At 36.8% G+C, this 19,577-nt stretch overlaps 3 protein-coding genes across 3 annotated transcripts; 2 read left to right on the top strand and 1 right to left on the bottom strand.

The window, feature by feature from the left end:
* Positions 1–72: 72 nt before the first annotated feature.
* GCK72_014362 (uncharacterized protein) lies at positions 73–9,650 on the bottom strand (the record flags this gene model as incomplete). The annotated part of the gene is made up of 16 exons (XM_003102756.2): positions 73–132; positions 181–314; positions 364–832; positions 1,145–1,291; positions 1,338–1,473; positions 1,523–1,803; positions 1,846–1,980; positions 2,035–2,306; positions 2,358–2,594; positions 2,641–2,770; positions 2,816–2,894; positions 2,944–3,124; positions 3,168–3,829; positions 3,880–4,024; positions 5,617–5,806; positions 9,567–9,650. 16 exons carry the CDS (start codon positions 9,648–9,650, stop codon positions 73–75), a joined length of 3,342 nt encoding a protein of 1,113 aa, XP_003102804.2.
* Positions 9,651–13,477: 3,827 nt separating this feature from the next.
* On the top strand, positions 13,478–14,170 carry GCK72_014361 (uncharacterized protein; the record flags this gene model as incomplete). Its single annotated transcript, XM_003100911.2, has 3 exons — positions 13,478–13,546; positions 13,597–14,013; positions 14,066–14,170. 3 exons carry the CDS (start codon positions 13,478–13,480, stop codon positions 14,168–14,170), a joined length of 591 nt encoding a protein of 196 aa, XP_003100959.2.
* Positions 14,171–14,805: 635 nt separating this feature from the next.
* On the top strand, positions 14,806–19,557 carry GCK72_014360 (uncharacterized protein; the record flags this gene model as incomplete). The annotated part of the gene is made up of 15 exons (XM_053730257.1): positions 14,806–14,888; positions 14,933–15,197; positions 15,249–15,356; positions 15,402–15,635; positions 15,687–15,825; positions 15,882–16,126; positions 16,209–16,892; positions 16,943–17,299; positions 17,347–18,258; positions 18,309–18,374; positions 18,426–18,593; positions 18,636–18,791; positions 18,838–19,107; positions 19,160–19,327; positions 19,378–19,557. The coding sequence occupies 15 exons, from the start codon at positions 14,806–14,808 to the stop codon at positions 19,555–19,557; spliced, it is 4,035 nt and encodes a 1,344-aa protein (XP_053585029.1).
* Between the last annotated feature and the right edge of the window lie 20 nt (positions 19,558–19,577).

Raw genomic sequence — 19,577 nt, 5'->3', positions numbered from 1 at the left:
ACATTTTGATTGTTTTGTTATTCACGGAATTTCGCACTTTTTCAGATGAGTTTCTTCTTGAATTCTTGATTATCAGACACGTGTTCCTCCTACCAATTGAGAGATTTTCTCGTAGATTATCTCAATTTCTTGCTGAAAATAAGAGTCTCAGTGAGTTTTTAACAGTGTATTTTTAGATACCTTCGAGGAAAAAATGCCACATTGAATTTCAGTATAAGAGGAGAGAACCTGTACCACGTCAACACAACCCGTAGTTTCCAATTGACACGCTAATGTTGTTGCTGCACAAATACTGAATGCAAGTGATGTATCATCTGAAAACTTTCAGAAGAATTAACTATTTTGAGATAATTAATTAATTACCATTAAATAACATTGAGAGTGATAAAGTCGATGTACTATCAGTTGGAGAAGAAGCATTCGGAGGATATTTATGAGCTAAAATGAGCAATGGAGCCTCGTGATAAGTGATTCTTTGTTTTTGAACATTTTCTATTTCTCTCCAAAAGTCTGCATCCAAATCAGCTCTCGCAACATTTACTATCCGTACGCAGAGCTGTTGATCGTCTTTTTGAAGTAATACAAAATTGTCGCCGTGTTGGATTTGAATTGGCCCATCGAAATCACATAAATGCAGTTTTCTCCAAAATGAATCACGTTGATTCAACACAACTATTGTTTGAACTTTTCGTTTCCATATTAATCTCCAAAGTTCTTCGCATTCATGACTCCACGATCCAACCATAAATTCATCGGATCGATGATAACCGGGAAGAGTTATCACGTCAGAATCTATTTGGCAACGTGGATGATGTTTGCATTCACACACATCCTGCAAATATTGGAAATATTTTGGAATTGCAGTGGCTTTTTTAACAGTAAAAGAGGGATTAGTTTTTCTAGTTTTCAGGAAAAATGACGTCTACTATCATAGGAAATTTAGACCAAATCTTACACTTCATTTTTGAAGTGCGCATCTTTTTGTAAAAGTTTATCATGGATTACTCTCAATAGATGTAGGGAAGAATCTTAAACAAAAATGTAGATATATTTTTGTTTTCTATATTCTGCAAAAATTAATATTTTCGGCAACTTCTTGAAGAAGAGTACTGTAGATTTATAATCCAACATCCACCCGTCTCACCTCATACTGCAACTGCATTCTCGTCTTTCCATTCAAATTTTCCTCAGATAAGTAATGCAAATATCTCATGAAAAGATCTGAATGTACTCGTGTAATACCATGTCGTATCAACTGCCGAATTGCTTCGTGGCAGAATATGTATTGCTCCTGAAAACGTTGTTCAGTAATGAGTACCATTCAATGTCTATCTTACCAAAGTTTGGACTAATTTCGCCCGTTGTCTCCTCATATGTGTCAAATGTCCTTGTACATTCAATCGACGGAAACTAATCAAATGTCTCCGCATACTATCTACGAGTATGTAAGATCCTGAACGACCAACTCCAGCACTGTAAAATATCTCAACTGAAAACTTGAGTCTCTCCAAATGAAACAAACCTGCAATGCACTACCACAGGTCCAGTTGAATGAATATCCGATGCATAATGAATGAAATTCAAAAGTGGAAAAACCGAAGAAGGAACTCCGTGATCTGGCCAACCCATAAAATGTAACTGATGTATTTTTCTCTCTGCCGCTGGAACTGATTTCGCAATTTTCAGATCCAAAATGCGATGAGAGAAGTGAGAATTCGTTGATTCAGATATCAAAGTGACTTGATAGTTTCCAAAAGTCTGGGGAGAATCTTGAGTTGATGGCCAGTACTGATCACATTTTCTCTGAAAATTCAAACTTATAAAATTAAAACAGTGATTTCAAACCTTTCCATCTTCAACCATATTGGTAATGCAGACGATAACATTACTCCTTTCCTGCCAAATCATACTCCAGAAATCAGAGAATGTTGATGGTAGAGGTGCTTGTGTGGCAATGTAGGCGTTCCGTTCATTACAGGACTGAAACATTTTTGTTTGAAAATTCGAATTTTGATTTGAAAAATAACTACTCACATCAACATAATTGGCGTTGATATAATCGTTTCCAGTTGGAGAATTCAATCGAATTCTCGTTGCTTCCATTGCGCCGATGTTGTTATATCTGTTCTTTTGAGTATTCTCATCTGCAGATGACGTCGATTCTCCAGAATCCGTTGAATCAATTCCAGATGTTTGATTTTCAAGAATTTGGAATTGAGCCTTGAATTTGAATGCATCGTTTCGATTGAGATCCTCAACATATCCGTAGAAAAGTTCAACTGGAATATCTTCTTGGCCGGCAGAATCTGGAAATTGTTCCCTTCAAATCTAGATATTTGTGATTTCACGAGGCTTACCGTATACCAGTGGACTGATTTCTTCCAAATAAACACATTTCTCTTTCTTTTTTAGAAGATGTTTGAAATTCATGGATCCCCGTGCAAAGTGAACAATCACAAAACAGATGAAAGCAAAGATTATGATGGCAAAAATGACGATCAGAACAGAAATGTAACGTGGATTTGCAGCAGATGACGTCAGTTTTGCACACTTTTCACCCGGAGAGCAAAACGAACTTTGGTAAGAACATTTGTCTGAAATTAGTTCTTGAGTAAATGAAAATTCTTGAAATAGGAATACCTTTGAGTAAGAATCGATGACTATCACTGTATTTGCCAATTAGTATAGTTGAATTATCAATTGTACTTCTCTCCAGAACAATTATTCGAAGAGAGTACTCGTCATAAAGTGACAGATCTATAATATCTAGCTGAAAACAAAAAATAAGTACATGTCAGTTTCTTGTCAAACTAACACTTTGTTTTGTCGTATTAAATTGCAGAGTTGTCGTTTGATTCGTCACTTTAACAGTGAATGTTGGAGATTTCTTCGAACTGAAAGTGGGCGAAATTATCTCTAATTAGAATTCAAATATTCACTTACTTGATACTTGGTTCATAATTCCAACTCAATTTGACTCCATTTTTACAATCAAAATTTAATTCTTTGAAAGTGACAGTTCCAGGTTCCCCGACATCTGTTTGAGCAAGACTATCTGCACTTTGAGCACCTTCTCCTTTTGAAGTTGAAGCAGATACACGAATACGGTAGAGCGTATTTGGATCTGAGAAGCATAGTTAATAGTAATTGATGTTCTTTTAACTTACTGAGATCTACGAGTCGATACTTGAATAATTTCGACTTGACACCATTTGGATTCACATTTAAATGTTCAATCTTCCATTGATCTTCATTATTTGCCTTGTAATATAAATGATATTTAGTCACTTTCTCTGTTGCATTTGGTAATGGAGCTGGCCAAAGTACAGTAATCTCTGGTTTCCCGACAACTGGCAACGTAGTAATTGTACTCGGAGACCAATTTGGAACAGAATCTTCTGTATGAAAGACTAAAGTTGCTTGTGGACTTGTTCCAAATCCATTATCTGCTTCAATTGCCAACGCATATTCAGTCGATGGAATCAATGCACAAATCGTCAATGGAGTTGATGTCGGCTTATCGAAAGTCATTTTTCTTGGAATTGTTTCGTTGATTGCTTGAATTAAAACCAGATATTTATCCAGTTCTCCGTTCATTTCATCTGGTGGAGTTACAGTCACTTCAACGCATTCTGATGTTATATTTCTGATTTTTTGAATTTGTGGAGGTCGAATCGGTGGTTCTCCAAGTGTTCGAAACGTTGTTTCTGGGCCGAAATCACTTGTTCCAGCTGAATTTTCAGCACGAACTGAGAATGCATAGAGAGTATACGGAGATAGATTATCAACAATTACAGTAGTCGCATTCGATGGAGCAGCCATCACAAATCTGAAATAATATGAAAGTTAGGTGTCTTTTTTCTGTTTCTTTTTTCCGACCTCGTATTGTCTGACACAGTTCGAACTGAGACTGAAAACCGAAGAATCGGACGATGAGCTCTGGCTGCATTGTGAGTCCAAACAAGAGTAATCGAACGATTTGTGAAGGATTTGATTTCAGGAGACGATGGAGCAACTGGTCGAACTGAAAGTATATATTCAGATGCATGCATCCCTTTCAATTGATTCCTTCTATTTCATAATCTGAATTGAAATTTTAATTGAATTCTCTGATAATCTCCCACCTTCTTCTTCTTCTTCTTCTTCATCTCGCCACACCCTTTTGATTCACCTGTCCCTTTTCCATAAATCTTAAGACCACACGTACCAATTACTAATTCTCCAAGACGGCTTAGGCAAAAGGTCAAGAGCAGACACATACATCCACACCTATCATTATTATTATACATATGTGGATATGTGAGAAATGCGAAAAGATTTACGAATTTATGATTTCTTTTGGAGATTTGATTCGGTTGGTTGGGTATCAAAAATGAATAAGAATTGGAGTAGTCTGAATTGGAAAAATCTGAAGTACAGTATCCCGCCAATGAAAGATTTCAGACTTATCTGTTCTTCTACTGGAAACATAACTTCTCAATATAAACCGAGCTTCCCTCACTATAAAAAGAATTCAAATTTTGAAATCATTGTCACATTCGACAAGAACAGAAATTGATGCAATTTTCAAAACACTTGAAATTCAATTGAGGCCGCCCGTGCTTCTTCAAAATGTCATCTGCACAAAGAGTACTTTTATTGTTGAAAAGTAGGCACACGAGATTGTTGAAAAAGAGAAATTTCAATTAATAGATGACTAATTACTTCGAAATTCGAACTTCCTTCTCTCTCTCATGCTCCCTGACCGTTTCAATGTTTTCAGTTGGTCTCTTGACCACTAGTGACACATTTAAACAGCTCATTGAAAATGCGATAATTGCGTCACAAAAGAAGTGAAAAAGCAGTAATTTAGGAAAAGGATAAGTTGTGTGAGAAGGCTCTTGTTGAATATTGGATTAGGTGTGAAGAGAGAAAACGGAAAACAATTAATTGGGTCCCAACACGAAAAACTAAATTCTTGCGTGTTGTCTGACTCAATTCGGATGTCGAAAAGGACACAAAAGTACACAAAAATGCACGGAATTTCGAGACATCTGTCAGTTTGACTGAACTGAGAAAGTTTTCAGATGATACTGTAGACCTATATCTAGTTAAAATCTTCTGTTACAGTCCCTACTTCCATGAAACTCTCAGTAATTTCTCAATCGTATAATTTGTACAAACAAATAAACTCTTCAGATGTTCCCCTTTTCAATCCTTTTCACCCATTGGTTTCGTGGTGTGATTTCATAATCCCCTCATAAAATTGACGGGTGTCTCTCTCTCTCCTTTCCATCGTCCAATCCAACGCATTCAGTGAGCAAAGAAGAAGAATGTGAAGAGATACCAATCTAGACGAGTGTCTATTCTCTATTCTTTTCATGAACTATTTCATAACAAACCCAAGGGAACACCCAGAAATTCCGATGAATTATCTGATGAAAAGTGCTCTGAACTCCTCCAGGAGGTCCCCCTTCCCCCTAGAAGTTGACTCAAATCTTTTTTGAATCTTTTCGAGAGAAAGATGGTTTTCATTTGCTAAAGTGGGGTGATTTATGGGGCATGACTTGTAGAAGGACATCAAATAATCCCAGTGTTTTTTTTTGTTTCGGTGTTAAGAAAAGGGTAAAAACGAACCCATTACTGCAAGTTCTTGAGTTGCTGTGCTCTGTGGAGATGAGAATAATGGATCAGTCTCAATGCGACATCGATAAGTTCCAGAATCTTCTGGAGTTACTGGAGATACACGAAGAGTATAAAATGGGCGAATCAGTTGGTAACGTCCATCAGCTACCCACCATTGACGAGACGAATCGGCAAGTATATCCTGGAAGATTATTACAGAATTAGAGACGTTCAGTGGCTTCAAAGTTCAATCTTCTGAGAATCCCTTATTAGTTTGGCTCATGAAATGCATAATTTCTTGTCAATTCAGGTGCATTTGACGGGTCCCTTCAATATCTCTCTCTCTTTTTCCGTTCCTTTTGGTGTCAAATAACCGTCGGCCCGGAAGGTCCTTCAATGTTTGTTCAAATACCGGAATAACATCCGGAGACACCGCTCTGCCTTTCCCTATCTGACTGTCTCTCCTCTTTTTCTCTCCGTCCCTCTATCCATCACACTATTTTCAGAAGGCAGATGGTCGGTAGTTTGGTAGTTTGCACCAAATTAGTCATCCTTTGTTTGATTCTACTATGTCTATACCATGATTTTTGAATAAACATCTATATTTATGCACTGAAAAGAGTCTGAACATAAGGTGCAAATTGCCGTAGAGCGCACTTGCAGATTTCTAGTTATTGAATCTGAAAATTCAGAAGATTTTCAAGTACCACTTTCAGTTCCCAACTGTGAATTATTCATCGAAAATACCACGCACTTCTCATGCTGAGTTCCCAGATCTCTGAGTATTTCGAAAGGGATTTCCAGAAAAGATAAAGGATTGAAAATCAAATCAACCATCAAGAAGAGATTCGTTGCCATCTGATCTTTGTTGACACATCTTTATACAGTTGCACAATGCAATGTTTAATCACTGTATAACTATTACCATATGACCTCACAGAATTACCAAATATGTCAGAAAATGGATGAAGATTTCTGGTAGAGAAGGAAATGAATGTATTATATCAAGTCGGAGATTGAACCCTTTTCATTCATTTTTCTTTCCTAGAAAGATGTTCTTGACTTGGTCCGAAATGCTTCAAAACCGCATGAAAACCTGACGTTTCCGGTAAATTCTTCGTTGAGATATTATTTATTTTTGAAGGTTTTATAGTGAGACGAATCAAAATGAGATTGTTCCGGTCCCTCTTTCTCTTCTTCTTTTTCCTTTTTTCTCGTCGATTTTTGAATGGAAAATAGAATTTGGATACAAAATTGAATCTAAAAAGGAAGAGTGGGTACTTTTTCTTGGAGAATTGATACAGGAAATCTGATTGATGCCTTCTTTTTTCTTTCAATCATTCATCTTTTTCTCATTCTTTTTTCTCTACTTTACGAACATTGAATACTGGAAAGTTAGTGTTCGAAAAGAGAGTTAACGAGAGCCAATTGAGTAATGGAGGAAGACGATACCACAATGGAGTTTAGTGTTGTGTAAATACATTTCCGGTCAATTGGCCCCCCTTTAATGGACCCAAAAGTGTCAAAGTTATACTGGATTCTAAGATCTTTTAGAGGCCAAAAGAAGGGTACTTAGAAGGGGAAAAAGAAAGGAGAGACATACTTGACATAATGAATGACACACGTGGAAACCACTTCATAAGAGGTTTGAAAATTCGTAAAGAATTGTTTCAACTGACTCAACTTTTCTCGTTGAAAAAAAGCAAGAAGAAAAAGTGGTTTCCGTTGTTAAAGTGTTTTGTTTTTGACAGCAAAGAGAAATCTTGAATTAGAATATTTTTTAAAGAAATACTCTTGTTTATTTTATTGAAAAACACTTCCTGGATGCCTATTCGTGTTTTTTAATTCCTAATTTGTTCAGGGAAACCTTTCGTTTTCAAAAGAATTCGAACTAAAGTTCCAAATTTTCCGAAAATTTCAAAAGTCCATCATTGGAAATGCGTGTGGCATGTCTAATCCAATCTTCTTCAAATTCTCCTTTTTCAACACCTTTTCTATAAAATTAAGAACTCCCTGAAGACCTCCCTGATGATCCAACTAATGTACTCGGAAGAACAGAATTTGAAACTTTTCACAGAATTCAATTAGAAAAAGAAAGGACGAAGAAGAAGAACATCTCCTTCTTTTCCTTTTTCAACAGTAATTTTCTGGTCCAATTTGGCGCATTTCCCTCTTGACCATATAAGACGGTTGAAATTTCAAAAGTTCAGATAATTGAAGAAAAATTTCAAAAATTCAAGCATTTCTGGACCACTCCATTAATACTGTTTTCTTTTCTTTCCCGTGTTTACGCCGCTAGAAAACAGAATATAAAGCAGATTTATTCAAAATCCAACAACTTCCTTTTTATCTTAACAAACCACATATTTAAGTGAAAAAGATGGAGCAGATTTATTAAAATATAAAAATTGGACAGAAAACATAAATATGGACGGGGCAGATTTTCCAAGTTGAAAATTCTGGACTAATATTGAAGATCTGAAAAAAGAAAAACTTTCACGTGAAGTTTATTTTGGAGCAGATTTTTCAATTTGACAAATCTGGACAGAAAAATAAATTTTGTTATTTTTGCCGTGAGTTCCAACTCATCCGTTTTTCGTGGTTTTCGAGAAGAAATTTAAACTGGAAATTCTGGATCGGGCGGTATGTTGAGAAGGTGAGAAAATATAAACTTCTGAAATTTAAAATATCTCATTCAACCATTCAACACCTAGCTGCAAACATCATTAATTTCTCGAAAAACGAAGAAAACAAAATAAAATTCTGAATTCTAAACAAACACTTGAATCCGAATCAAAAAAACTGACTTCTTTCAAATTTGTTTCATTTGAATTTGCAGCTACTATGTGTTGAATGAGATATTTTAAATTTCAGAAGTTTATATTTTCTCACCTTCTCAACATACCGCCCGATCCAGAATTTCCAGTTTAAATTTCTTCTCGAAAACCACGAAAAACGGATGAGTTGGAACTCACGGCAAAAATAACAAAATTTAATTTTTCTGTCCAGATTTCTCAAATAGAAAAATCTGCTCCAAAATAAACTTCACGTGAAAGTTTTTCTTTTTTCAGATCTTCAATATTAGTCCAGAATTTTCAACTTGGAAAATCTGCCCCGTCTATATTTATGTTTTCTGTCCAATTTTTATATTTTAATAAATCTGCTCCATCTTTTTTTAGTCTAACTCTATTTACTATCATGATTCTTGAAAAGTTGACATAAATCTGCTCTAATTTGGAAAATGCAGCAGTAATTAATGATTTTTACGAATCAAGTAGATTTTCTGAATTTTTTAATTCCAAAACCATAATTTAAACCTATTTTGAAAATTTTAAAGTATCACTGCTTAAAAAAACAGATTTTTCTTAATTTCACACTTTCAAGTAGTAAAATCAAAACTTTTGAAATATCAAGCGTCTTATATGTTACAAATGAGATATTTCTTGGCAATTAGGTTCACAGAGATTGATGATGACAAGAGGGGAGAAACAGACGGTCTATTGTCATTTTCATGTCAAATCTGTATTAGAAAATGACACATTTTGAGTTTTGTTGAGAGAAACATAGAGAAAACGATATTCATAATCAAATTCACCTCTAATTTTCTATTTTCAGACAAGATTTTGCCCTTGGACATTCCTTGGACAATCTCAATTTCTCTTCACCTTTCTCCTTTTTATTTTCTCTCGTTCCCTTTTTCCTTCTGCAAAAGAATTCGTAGAGCCTTTCAGATTAGGACGTCCTTCTTCTTCTTTTCTCTCTTTTTCATCTTTTGTTCGAAAATATACTTGTCCGTTTTTTGTCAACGAGACGACAAAAAACGAAAGGAAGGCAGGATGAAAACGAAAGAAATCTTGTAGTGCGAATCGAATTACACAATTTTTTATTTTTTAGAGTCTTCAGATTTTATATTTTCTTGGGAACAATTTCTTGTTTTTCAATTGAAAGAAAAGTTACAGTACCTGTTGATAACTGGCAACAAGTGAGTCATCTTGAAACCAATCGAGTCTTCGAACTAGTCGAGGAGTTTCGAAATCTGGAGCCATGTGGGTTCTGAAATTTCAATGTATTGAAAAGATACTGATATACTTTTGGGAGGCTTCTTCGTATTTCAGATTCAGGTTGTGACGTTTTTTCTTGTTCAAAAGTTTTTAAAAAGTCACTGAGGACTTTGACTTCCATGTTTTAAAAACCTTTTAGAAGTCTCGAAACTCTCAGAAACTTCCTTCGAACACACCCGAATTTCCCTTCTCTTTCCGTTTTTTTCCGCTTGACAGCTCAAACTTCAGTTTGTCTGAGTCTCTTCACCTAACACACTGTTTCTATCAAAATTAAAAAGTCAGTATATACATTTAATCGTTGACACGCGAACCTAAAAGATTGCATATAAAAGTGCAAATGGCTAAGAAGTTTCGACTATCTAGAAATGCATGATAATGGATCAACTGAATACTAGGAGAGTACTACAGATGCATTTATAAATAATCGAAAAAATAGTAATACCTGATGAAGTTTTCAGCCGGCGGACATCGCAACAATGCCTCAGTCGCATTTTTCGATGTGACTGAAATCGACTGAATCGACTCGAATTTCCAGAAGAAGAAGAGTGAAAAAAGAGGGAAAAAGATGAAATGTTTCCGTGGCATTATGATGTGGAGATGTGCTTCTTGTGGATCATCTGCAAATTATTACATTTTTAAACAGACGATGATGATGCACATGACGGCGGAGCCAACGGCAGCGGAGAAGCAAAAAACGAGTGGAGGGAAAATGAATTGAGATAAAAAGAAAGAGAAAGAGGAGAATGTCTCAAGAAAAGGGTCCATATCAAGGTGTTACACAAGATGGATTGATGGTTGTGAAGATAGAAAAGAGAGCACACTTATTCATAGAATATTCTAGTAATATGTTGAGGAAACGAACGGATGCGCCTGGCGACTCTAAAAGTGAAAAACGAAGAAGATGCGCGTAACGCAGTAAATATTTTCTGCTTTTCAACTTCCAATTTATCTGGAAACTGAGTTTCTGAAAGCCGAGGGGAAAGGGAGAAGATAATGGAATTTTTGATGTAGACGAGAATTGTATATAAAAAAACGAAAAAGCAGATGAAGAAATCAGATACATAGATATTCCACTCATTTGTTTGTATTTGGTTAACGGGGGAAAAATAGAAAGAAAAGGGGAAAGGGGTGGAGTGAAGAAGAAGAAGGGACTTGTGAGAAGAAATAAGGGGGCGGGGCTTGGAGCAAAGAGAGAGGAGAAAAGAGAAGGCAAGATGGACTGAAGGGACCTTTTTTATTGAAATTCAGATTTCTTTTTTTATCAGTAAATAATTATAGGTTCAGGAAGTGTTGTTAGTTTCAAATATACACTTCAAGTATAAAATGAGTTCCATATGTATAAGTTGGAGTTTTCAGACAAAAAACACAGTTCTGAATTTGTTTTCAAACTTCTACCAAGTAACAAACTAAAGTGATCAATAAGACTTCTCAACTCTACCTTTCCGAATTTTCCTAGTCATGTAATCAAGTAACTGATGTACGTTGTCTGTCAGTTTGATTCCTGTGCGCATTTCAAAACAAAAAGCATTGTAATCCGATTTACTGTACCCTCAACCAACATTCATATTTCAGAACCTCCATCGCGTCAGCCTCTCATGGAAACATCCAACATGAGTGTAAACCAGTTCAAAGTAATCTCAAAAATCTCGAAAAAAAACTCTTTCCAGAAAAAAAGTTTGAACAGAGAACGTATGAAAGGAATGACTATCCACTCAGAGTTTATTATATTTTTGAAATTTGAATTCAAGGTGGTTTCCTTGGATGAGAAGAGGGAACAGCCGGATCTTCTGAAGTGAATGTGTGGAGACACATAAACTAATGTGCGAGGGGGGTTTATGCGTTACGCGATTACGAGAATACGACGGAGCGTAAACGAAATATTTTCGGTTGACCACTGATGACTTACTAACTATTATGCAATGTTGTTTTGGGAGGGCAATCAAAAAGAGTTCCAATTGAATGCATTGGAACTGAGAAAAGCACTTTTCGTTTGGGCGAGCATCGGATTTATTATAAGAAGGACTTAGAGCATGTTTTTACAAAGTAAATATTTTATCGAATTCGAAATAGACTTGTATCAAAAGTAATGTCAACGAGTAATGTTAGAAAAACTACAATCAGGACCTGAACTGTCTTTTGAACAACTTATTTTAAATATTTCAGGAATCATACAAGATTTGTAGATCTAGGAAAAAGTTGTCTTCTATTTTACTATATGTAGTATCCTCACAAAAGAGATCTAGCGAAGAACACTATTTCATGGAAATGCAAATTTCGTGTGAAAAATTGAAAAGACTTTGTCGTTTAGATTTCGGTGATCCATAGGCAGATGGCCGATGACAAATTGTTTGAATTCAAAGTGAAACGAGAAGAAGAGAACGATGAATTGTAATCGAAGACTGAGAAAAAAAACATCGGTGATGCATATTAGAGAAAACCAGCGAGAAATTGGGTACTACATCCGTTTCATTTCAATCGAGATTTCAAAGTTATAAAATTTATAAGAACGAAAACTGAATAACCTTTTTTAAATGTATGATATGACATTGGTGTGTCATGAATGAAATCAGGATAAGTCATTCATCTAAACCACGATTCGATCTGGAAAATCTGCGTAATGCGTCAAAACATTTGACCTAGATGTGACTTGTAGTATATCAGTATATTGGAAGGTTTATCTTTTGATTCTATAAACCGATCTTCATTTAAAAAAAACGAAACGCCGAGAAGTAGAAACATTCACACAATTTCAGGATCATATTATTTAGTTTTTATATTAGGTTTTGTTGTTCCACTATGAATATTCATGTTCCTCATTTGTAAGGTGTGGACTGGATTGTACGAAACAACGGACTGATAATTCTAGCTTGCAATGTTTGTGTTTCCACGCACACTTATATCTCCATTGTTATTGTATCACCATTTGATCTCCCACCCGTAGCCGTACTCCCGCGGGCGCCAATGACTTCTCCATCCCGCACCAGTATATGAGGCCGAGCACAAGCTCATTCGAAGCCGATCTCCGTACCCCTAACTTGTTTTCTTTTTCTCATTTAAATACTTACCCTTCGTTATTCCCATTTCCCCTGCAACACTTTATCTGTAAAGTTGAAATGACTCACAACTATTTAGCTTTGTATTACTAGTTCCGGCTAGTATTACTGTTGAAACCTGTAGACTGACAATTTTTTCGTTTGACCTACTCCTGACGATTACGGCACCAAACACGAAAACGCACGTAAACTTGCACTAAATTTCGTAAGAAATGTACTTTTTTAAAATTTGTCCAAAGTAACTTTTTCGCGGAAAATCCGCGCGGAAAAAGTGTCCAAAGTAGCCATTTCTTTTCCGCGTTTTCCTCTGCGCCTTTAAGCTAATCGCGGCGAGACCAGCGCATTTTTTAGGAGGGAAAGTTAAATTTTCGAAATTATATATTCTTTTTGAATTCCCTCCAAAAAAGTGAGCTGGTCTCACCGCGATTACCTTAAAGGCGCAGAGGAAAACGCGGAAAAGAAATGGCTACTTTGGACACTTTTTCCGCGCGGATTTTCCGCGAAAAAGTTACTTTGGACGCAGCATAATTTGTAGCTGCTATTGCAGTAAATAGATACATTTAAGTAGATATCTAAGTTTTTAACATTCCTCTGAAAAATTTCCTAATTCTTTTTGCTTAATTGATATTTTTCAAAAACCCCTCTTATTGGGTTTGGGTGCTATCAAAATTTGTACACTTAAAAAAAAAAAATTAGCGGTTTTCGTAAAGTATTTTCAATCTGTGTTATTCAAACATCTCACCGAATTTGATTTTGCAGATGATAGTGGCTCCCAAAACGCCGAAGGGATCTTGGCGCCGAAGGGATCCAGACTTACGCACCCCAAGAGTAAGTTATTAAATGTTATCAGGAATTATTTTAAATATAATTCATTTCAGATCAGAACACAAGAGGCCACAGCAATGCCAATGTCCCAATTCTCGAGGGCCAAGTCTTCACTCGAATCGCAAATCAGCATTGGAAAGCAGTTGCACCGCCATGTATCAGCGTCAGTGAGATCTCCACCTGGTTCAAAACGATTTTTCGTTCCCGAGTGCACATCAACTCCAGCACTGCCGAGATGCGTCGAAGAAGTCGAGATGAATGAAGATCCACCGATGGTTCCGATCGCAACTGAAGTTCTTTCCCATCCAGATGCTGAAGTCGAACTGAATCTAAACTCGGAGCCAATAGGACACCTGTCTCCAGAGCGTCGCCCCTCTTCAGCACCACTGAATAACCGCTCGATATCTCGTCTTCCACCTCGTCCACGTACGGCAGAACCGGTAGAACCTCAGAGGGCATGTTCTCCAACGGTACGTCCGATTTCAAAGATAGTAATTATATTTACTTTTAAATAATTTTCAGCGTAAGCGTACTGCTCGAAAATGCACGATGGCAAAGACTCCACACTGCGCCAGACCGACGATATCGTGGCGCTACAAATGTTCCAAGGAGGGAGTATTTTTGTAAATGCTTATGTTTTCTTCAATTTTTCCTGTATTATAGTTTACAAACTAACTTATTTGATATATCGCATGTGAATAAAGATGTATATTTACAATTTACAGTAGTCGTGTTGATGTTGAAATGCAAAATATGATCTTATCTGATTAAAATACTGATTCTTGTTGTCTATACTTCGGCCCAGGTTACTAAAACTTGCAAACGTTTGCAATTTATTACCCGTATGTCGAGTGCTACTTCGAAGAAGAACTGCGCGTATAAGAACTGTACCATTTAAGAACTCATTTAGCAAGGGAGCTCGTTCGCAAATTTCAAATTTCAGTTGTTTTTCGAATTCGACGTTAAAATTGGAATTTTCACGACAAATGCGCTCTATTGCGAACAGAGTTCTTAAACGGTACAGTTCTTATGCAACACAGTTCTTCTTCGCCCAGTTCTTCTGCGAAGCCAGTTCTTATTTGTGCAGTTCTTAAGCGAAGTAGCACCGTATGTCGATGCGCTCCAATGACACTTTGTAGAGATGAGAGGGGGAAAAGAATGTATATATGCGGGAAAGTATTTTTTGATTTATTGGAGAATTTGAACTAGCTCTGTAAATATATATTTTTGAAAAATTTCTCAATTATATAAATACCACAGAAATGGAGACAAATAGAAGTGCAGAATTTCCGTCATCAGACGATCAACCGTCAACGTCAACGGCGAACAATTCAAATGTTATGAAGTAAGTCGCACATTTTTATAATTTCTCTATGCACCGCGTTTCAGAGCAAATGAAGAAGAGAAAACCGATAAAGAAATGAAACAGCTGCTGGAAGCAACGAATGAAATTCTCGAGAATAAAGCAAAGTCGTGGAATTTGACATCCTTAAATGTCCGATCCATCCTACATCACCTCATCAAATATCCTTCTACAATCGACGTTCTACTGGGAATACGAGAAAATAATGACCTTCCAAGTGTTAGAAATATGCGATCAAGAAAAAAACCAGATGAAGCTGGAACATCATCTTCGAGAAACACTCCGAAAAAGGCATGTTATCGCCTGCTAACATAAGGTTCCAATTTTTTAAATGATTTTCAGTTTGCCCTTCGAATTGAAGACAAAGGTCCGAAGAACTTCTTAGACTTAGAGTATGACGAAGACGACGAATATGATGATGATTACGTAGAAGAAGGAGATAATACGCAGGTTGAAAACAAAAAGTCTCACAAGTTTAAAAGATCGTAGTTTCAGAAAAATGGGCAAGAAGCAGGCGAAAGTGAAGACGAAGACATGGATGATGAAGAAGAAGATGAGGAAGAAGAGGAAGAAGAAGATGAAGATGAAGAAGAAGACGAGGAAGAAGCAAGTGAAATCAACACTGAAAAAGGAAATATTTCGCGAGAAAAATTAACTGGCGAAGATGCATCATCTGCTGACATTATAGACGACGAGCTAAATAATCTTTTATATGAAGAAGTTATCGAAGTAGCGATACATTAAAATAAGAAACTTGACTAATCGGTTACCCAGTTTCAGGACGACGATAACTTTGCTATGAACATGACTCTCAACGACACTCGTCCAGGATCAGTGGCGATCGTTCATACTATTGATAATGTAGTAGATGATGCTGATTATCGAAATTTCGTGATGTCTATACAATGCCCACCAGAAGGTAAGTTTTCTGATTATTAACACATTTCTCACCGCGAAATTTGGTTGTTGCTTTAGACTTTGAACATCAAGCAGTTTACGACGAGGACGACGTGGAAGATGAAGATTACAATGTGATAGCGGACAACCTAAATGTGGAAGATTGGGACGAAACACGTCAAGATAGAACTACTCTGATTCCGAGGCATGAAGTGAAAGCACTGATGATGGATACTCTGTTAGCAGAGAAGGATATTCCCATTAACATGTTCCCAGAGGAAACTATTCAAGGAGAAGAAATACGGAAAAGTCAGAAAGATAAAGTAAGAATTAAACTATGTATTGATATGAGTTCGGAAAATTTTGGAATAGCTTTATACAAAACTTACGAATCAGCTATTTCAGGATGCTGAAATTTGTGAAAGGATCAATCAAGTGACGACTTCTTCGATTGAATCATGCAGTCTTCTGAAAGAAACACCAGTTGTTTTCCGAGTTCAGGAAATTGAACAACTTCAATTGCAATTGGAGCAACATGTACAGCTTCTGACTCAATTCGTTGTTACTTGCAATCATGATAATTCCCTCGGTCATGTACGAAATAAGGCCCAAATTATGATCAATGATCTTGACAACATTCGACAACGAAGCGAGTATCCGACTGTATATGAAATTTCTAATTTAAATGCAGCAATTGAATCATGTCATGATATCATGGGCTTCCCACAAGTCGACGAACACTTATTGAACTACGCTCAAAATACAGATGGTCATGGAGGAATCGCATTGAGACCCGAAGCTGCTGCTGTCCTTTCTAGAAGTGAAGCCATACGTTTTCCAGGACTGTTACCTCCATGTCAACCAATGCTAGTCGAGAAACCAATCCCTTTTCTCAACGAAGAAGATGTAATGCTAGCAATTGCACTTCTTCAGTTCGCTCATCTTCCCAGGCGAGCTGAAAAGGGAATAGTTGATAGATACACAACAATTCATCAGCACTGTCTCCCTGCAAGAGACCCATATAAAATTCGAACACATTTGAAATCAATGAGGAAGTCTAGCAAAAATCCTATACACGAAATCATTCAGGTAATGATGTTATAACTTTATATACAATTTCATTCGTTTGTTTTTTTAAGGCAGCGGAGAATGGAGTTTGCAAAATATCTGTACCCACTAAAATATGGAAAAGGACAGATTCTCCGATAAATACATGGCCAACTGTTTCTCAGCCAGGATGGTTTCGTCATTTTAGCAAGATATTCAATGTGACAGAAGATCGAAAAATACATCGGAAAGCCGAAGCAGTGTTACTTTTGACACCTTCGAAATACAGGGAAAGACCAAATCAATCACCGTCATTTGCGCTGTTCGATGGGCAAAACGGGTTTGATAGCCATCTGGCTGTGGATATAGGGACAACAAATGATGGTCGAAAAATAGTTTTAGGAAGGGAACACATCGAGGAAATCGTTAATAAACTAAAAAAAGAGAAGGTACGTGATTCAAAACTTGTAATCTGCGTATTAGTGATCATTTTCAGGGAACTCCAAAGAAGCGACGGAAAAATCCAACTCCAATGAAACTGAGTACGATGATACAACTTGAACAGACGTCAGAAACACGAAGAGAGGACAACCGTAATAAAAATAAATGTAGTGCTTCGGCTTCAGCGATAGCGAATAGACCGGCTACTGTTCCATCTAAAGCAATTCGGAGATTAGATTGTTCAAATCTCATGAAAAATTCGTGTTTAGCCTCAGTTGGACCGAGCACTTCATCTGAAAATCACGAGTCTTTTTCATATCCTGTCTGTGAGGACCTCGGTAAAGCTAGATTTTTTTGTTCATCTCAAAATCAAAGTTTACCGAAGGACTCAACCTCGCATGCATCTTCTGAAGACACAAATGACAGTCACCATCTGGTCGACGGCAACTCCAATTCTAGTTTCTCGTTTCCCATTCCACCCACTCCAGGTCGTCGATCTCCGGATGAGCATGACGACTTTTTCATGGATTTGGAAACTAATAGTTTGATGTGGACTCGACAATCTTACACCGTCACCCAAGGAAATCCTCAAACACCTCGTTGTTTTTCACTCGAACCGGATGAGGCCGATCCTGTGGATTTTTCTTGTATGAACTTTTATCAAGACACTGACTCAGACGATTTGGCTTTTCAACCTTCCACTTCATGCCAGCAACCAATGGGATGTTCATCGGAAATGGGAGATCTCTCCGATTCATCTTCATTTCCAGAAGCGCCCTCCTCATCTTGCTATGTTCATAGGGATATTTCCGAGTCAGCCACTGAAGATGATGCAGTGCCAGGACTCGATCTCGTACCTATAGATGAAGAAGTATACGATGAAGAGTATATCGCAGACTTAGAAGGAGAAGATGAAGAACCACCAGTGAAGAGAGGTCTGGTCAATTCACGACCTCCGTTGAAATTTGTAAATTTTTTTTTGTAATAACCTTTAAAAAAACGTACTGAAAATTACAGAAGAAAGCGATAGAATCAGGAACAACTGGTTTCAAGGCTTCCAGGAAACGAACTAGAATGGAGAGGGTATGTTCCGATACTATTCCATGCAAACCGCAATAAAAATGTAAACTTCAGGAATCGATGGGTTCCGTGGGGCTTGATGATGAATTATATCGAGAAAGCCAGAAAGACATAATTATGCGCAAAGTGATAGAAGACATCAGTCAGAGACTTTTCATGCATAAGGATACTTATCAACGATTCAAAAACGCAATAATAGATGAAAAACTGTCAGATGTTGAGGTAGGGAAAACAAACAAACAAATCTCAATTTGAGTTTTCCAGAAAGTTTCTCGAATCGTTTTGATTCTTGCAAATCATCCCGAATTATTGAATCTTGTTTTAATCTATGCGCCTCCAGAAGCGGTGGTGTCAGATTTCGAATTTAAAACCAATTTTCATTCTTATAAATCAGCTATCGAAATGATAATGGACATTGAGGTGAGTGTATCTTCACAATTTTCATTTCCTGAAAATGTTTTTTCAGAGATATATCACATCTGCGAAACTCAAGGAACCATCTCTTCGAAGTTTGTTCCGTTATATTCAAAGTTTCCTTGAAAACGACCCAAAAATTACTGACGAACAGGCAACGAAAAGGTTTCATCAAGTATTTGGACAAGATCGTCCATTGTGGAAAAAGTTGGAATCGAAATTCTGGTGTCTTCCATTCAAATCAAAACCACGATTGGAAAACTTCGAATACATCGATTTGACCAAAATGGATTCATTGTCAAAAAAGGAAAAACGGGATCGGGTAAAAATGTGAAAATTGTCCCTATTTATTCATTTTGGTTCTAAATGTTCAGAACAATGTTCATCCTCGCTTTGAAATAATTGATGATATTGATCAAGTAATGGGCAACACTTATCGACCTTCGAAGAATGATCCGCCGTCGAACTTGGTAGTGAAGTGTGGAGAAATGGGTATTCAAAATGATGACGACTCATTCGTTCAACTGGAAATCAATGAAAGAGTATGCATTTTGTTAACTGCTGGCGTTTAATGAAATTGTTTTTTTTTCAGACTTGGACCCGAAAAGATGACATTACTCTGTTGACTGGCTACAATGAAGCATTAAAATCCATTCCTAACTTCACAGATTCAATGATGCCGTCTTTAGTGCCAGATCTACCAATTGGAGGAAAGTCAATTATCGCTCGATTGCAGTATCTTCTGGAAGAGCTCAAAACCATTGAAGACTAACTAATGTACAATTCTTGCCA

Source organism: Caenorhabditis remanei, chromosome IV (genome assembly GCF_010183535.1).
Source record: "Caenorhabditis remanei strain PX506 chromosome IV, whole genome shotgun sequence".
In the NCBI taxonomy this organism is placed as follows: Eukaryota; Metazoa; Nematoda; class Chromadorea; order Rhabditida; family Rhabditidae; genus Caenorhabditis; species Caenorhabditis remanei.
Note: the sequence above shows the minus strand (reverse complement) of the source record. Positions and strands in the feature narration are given on the sequence as shown.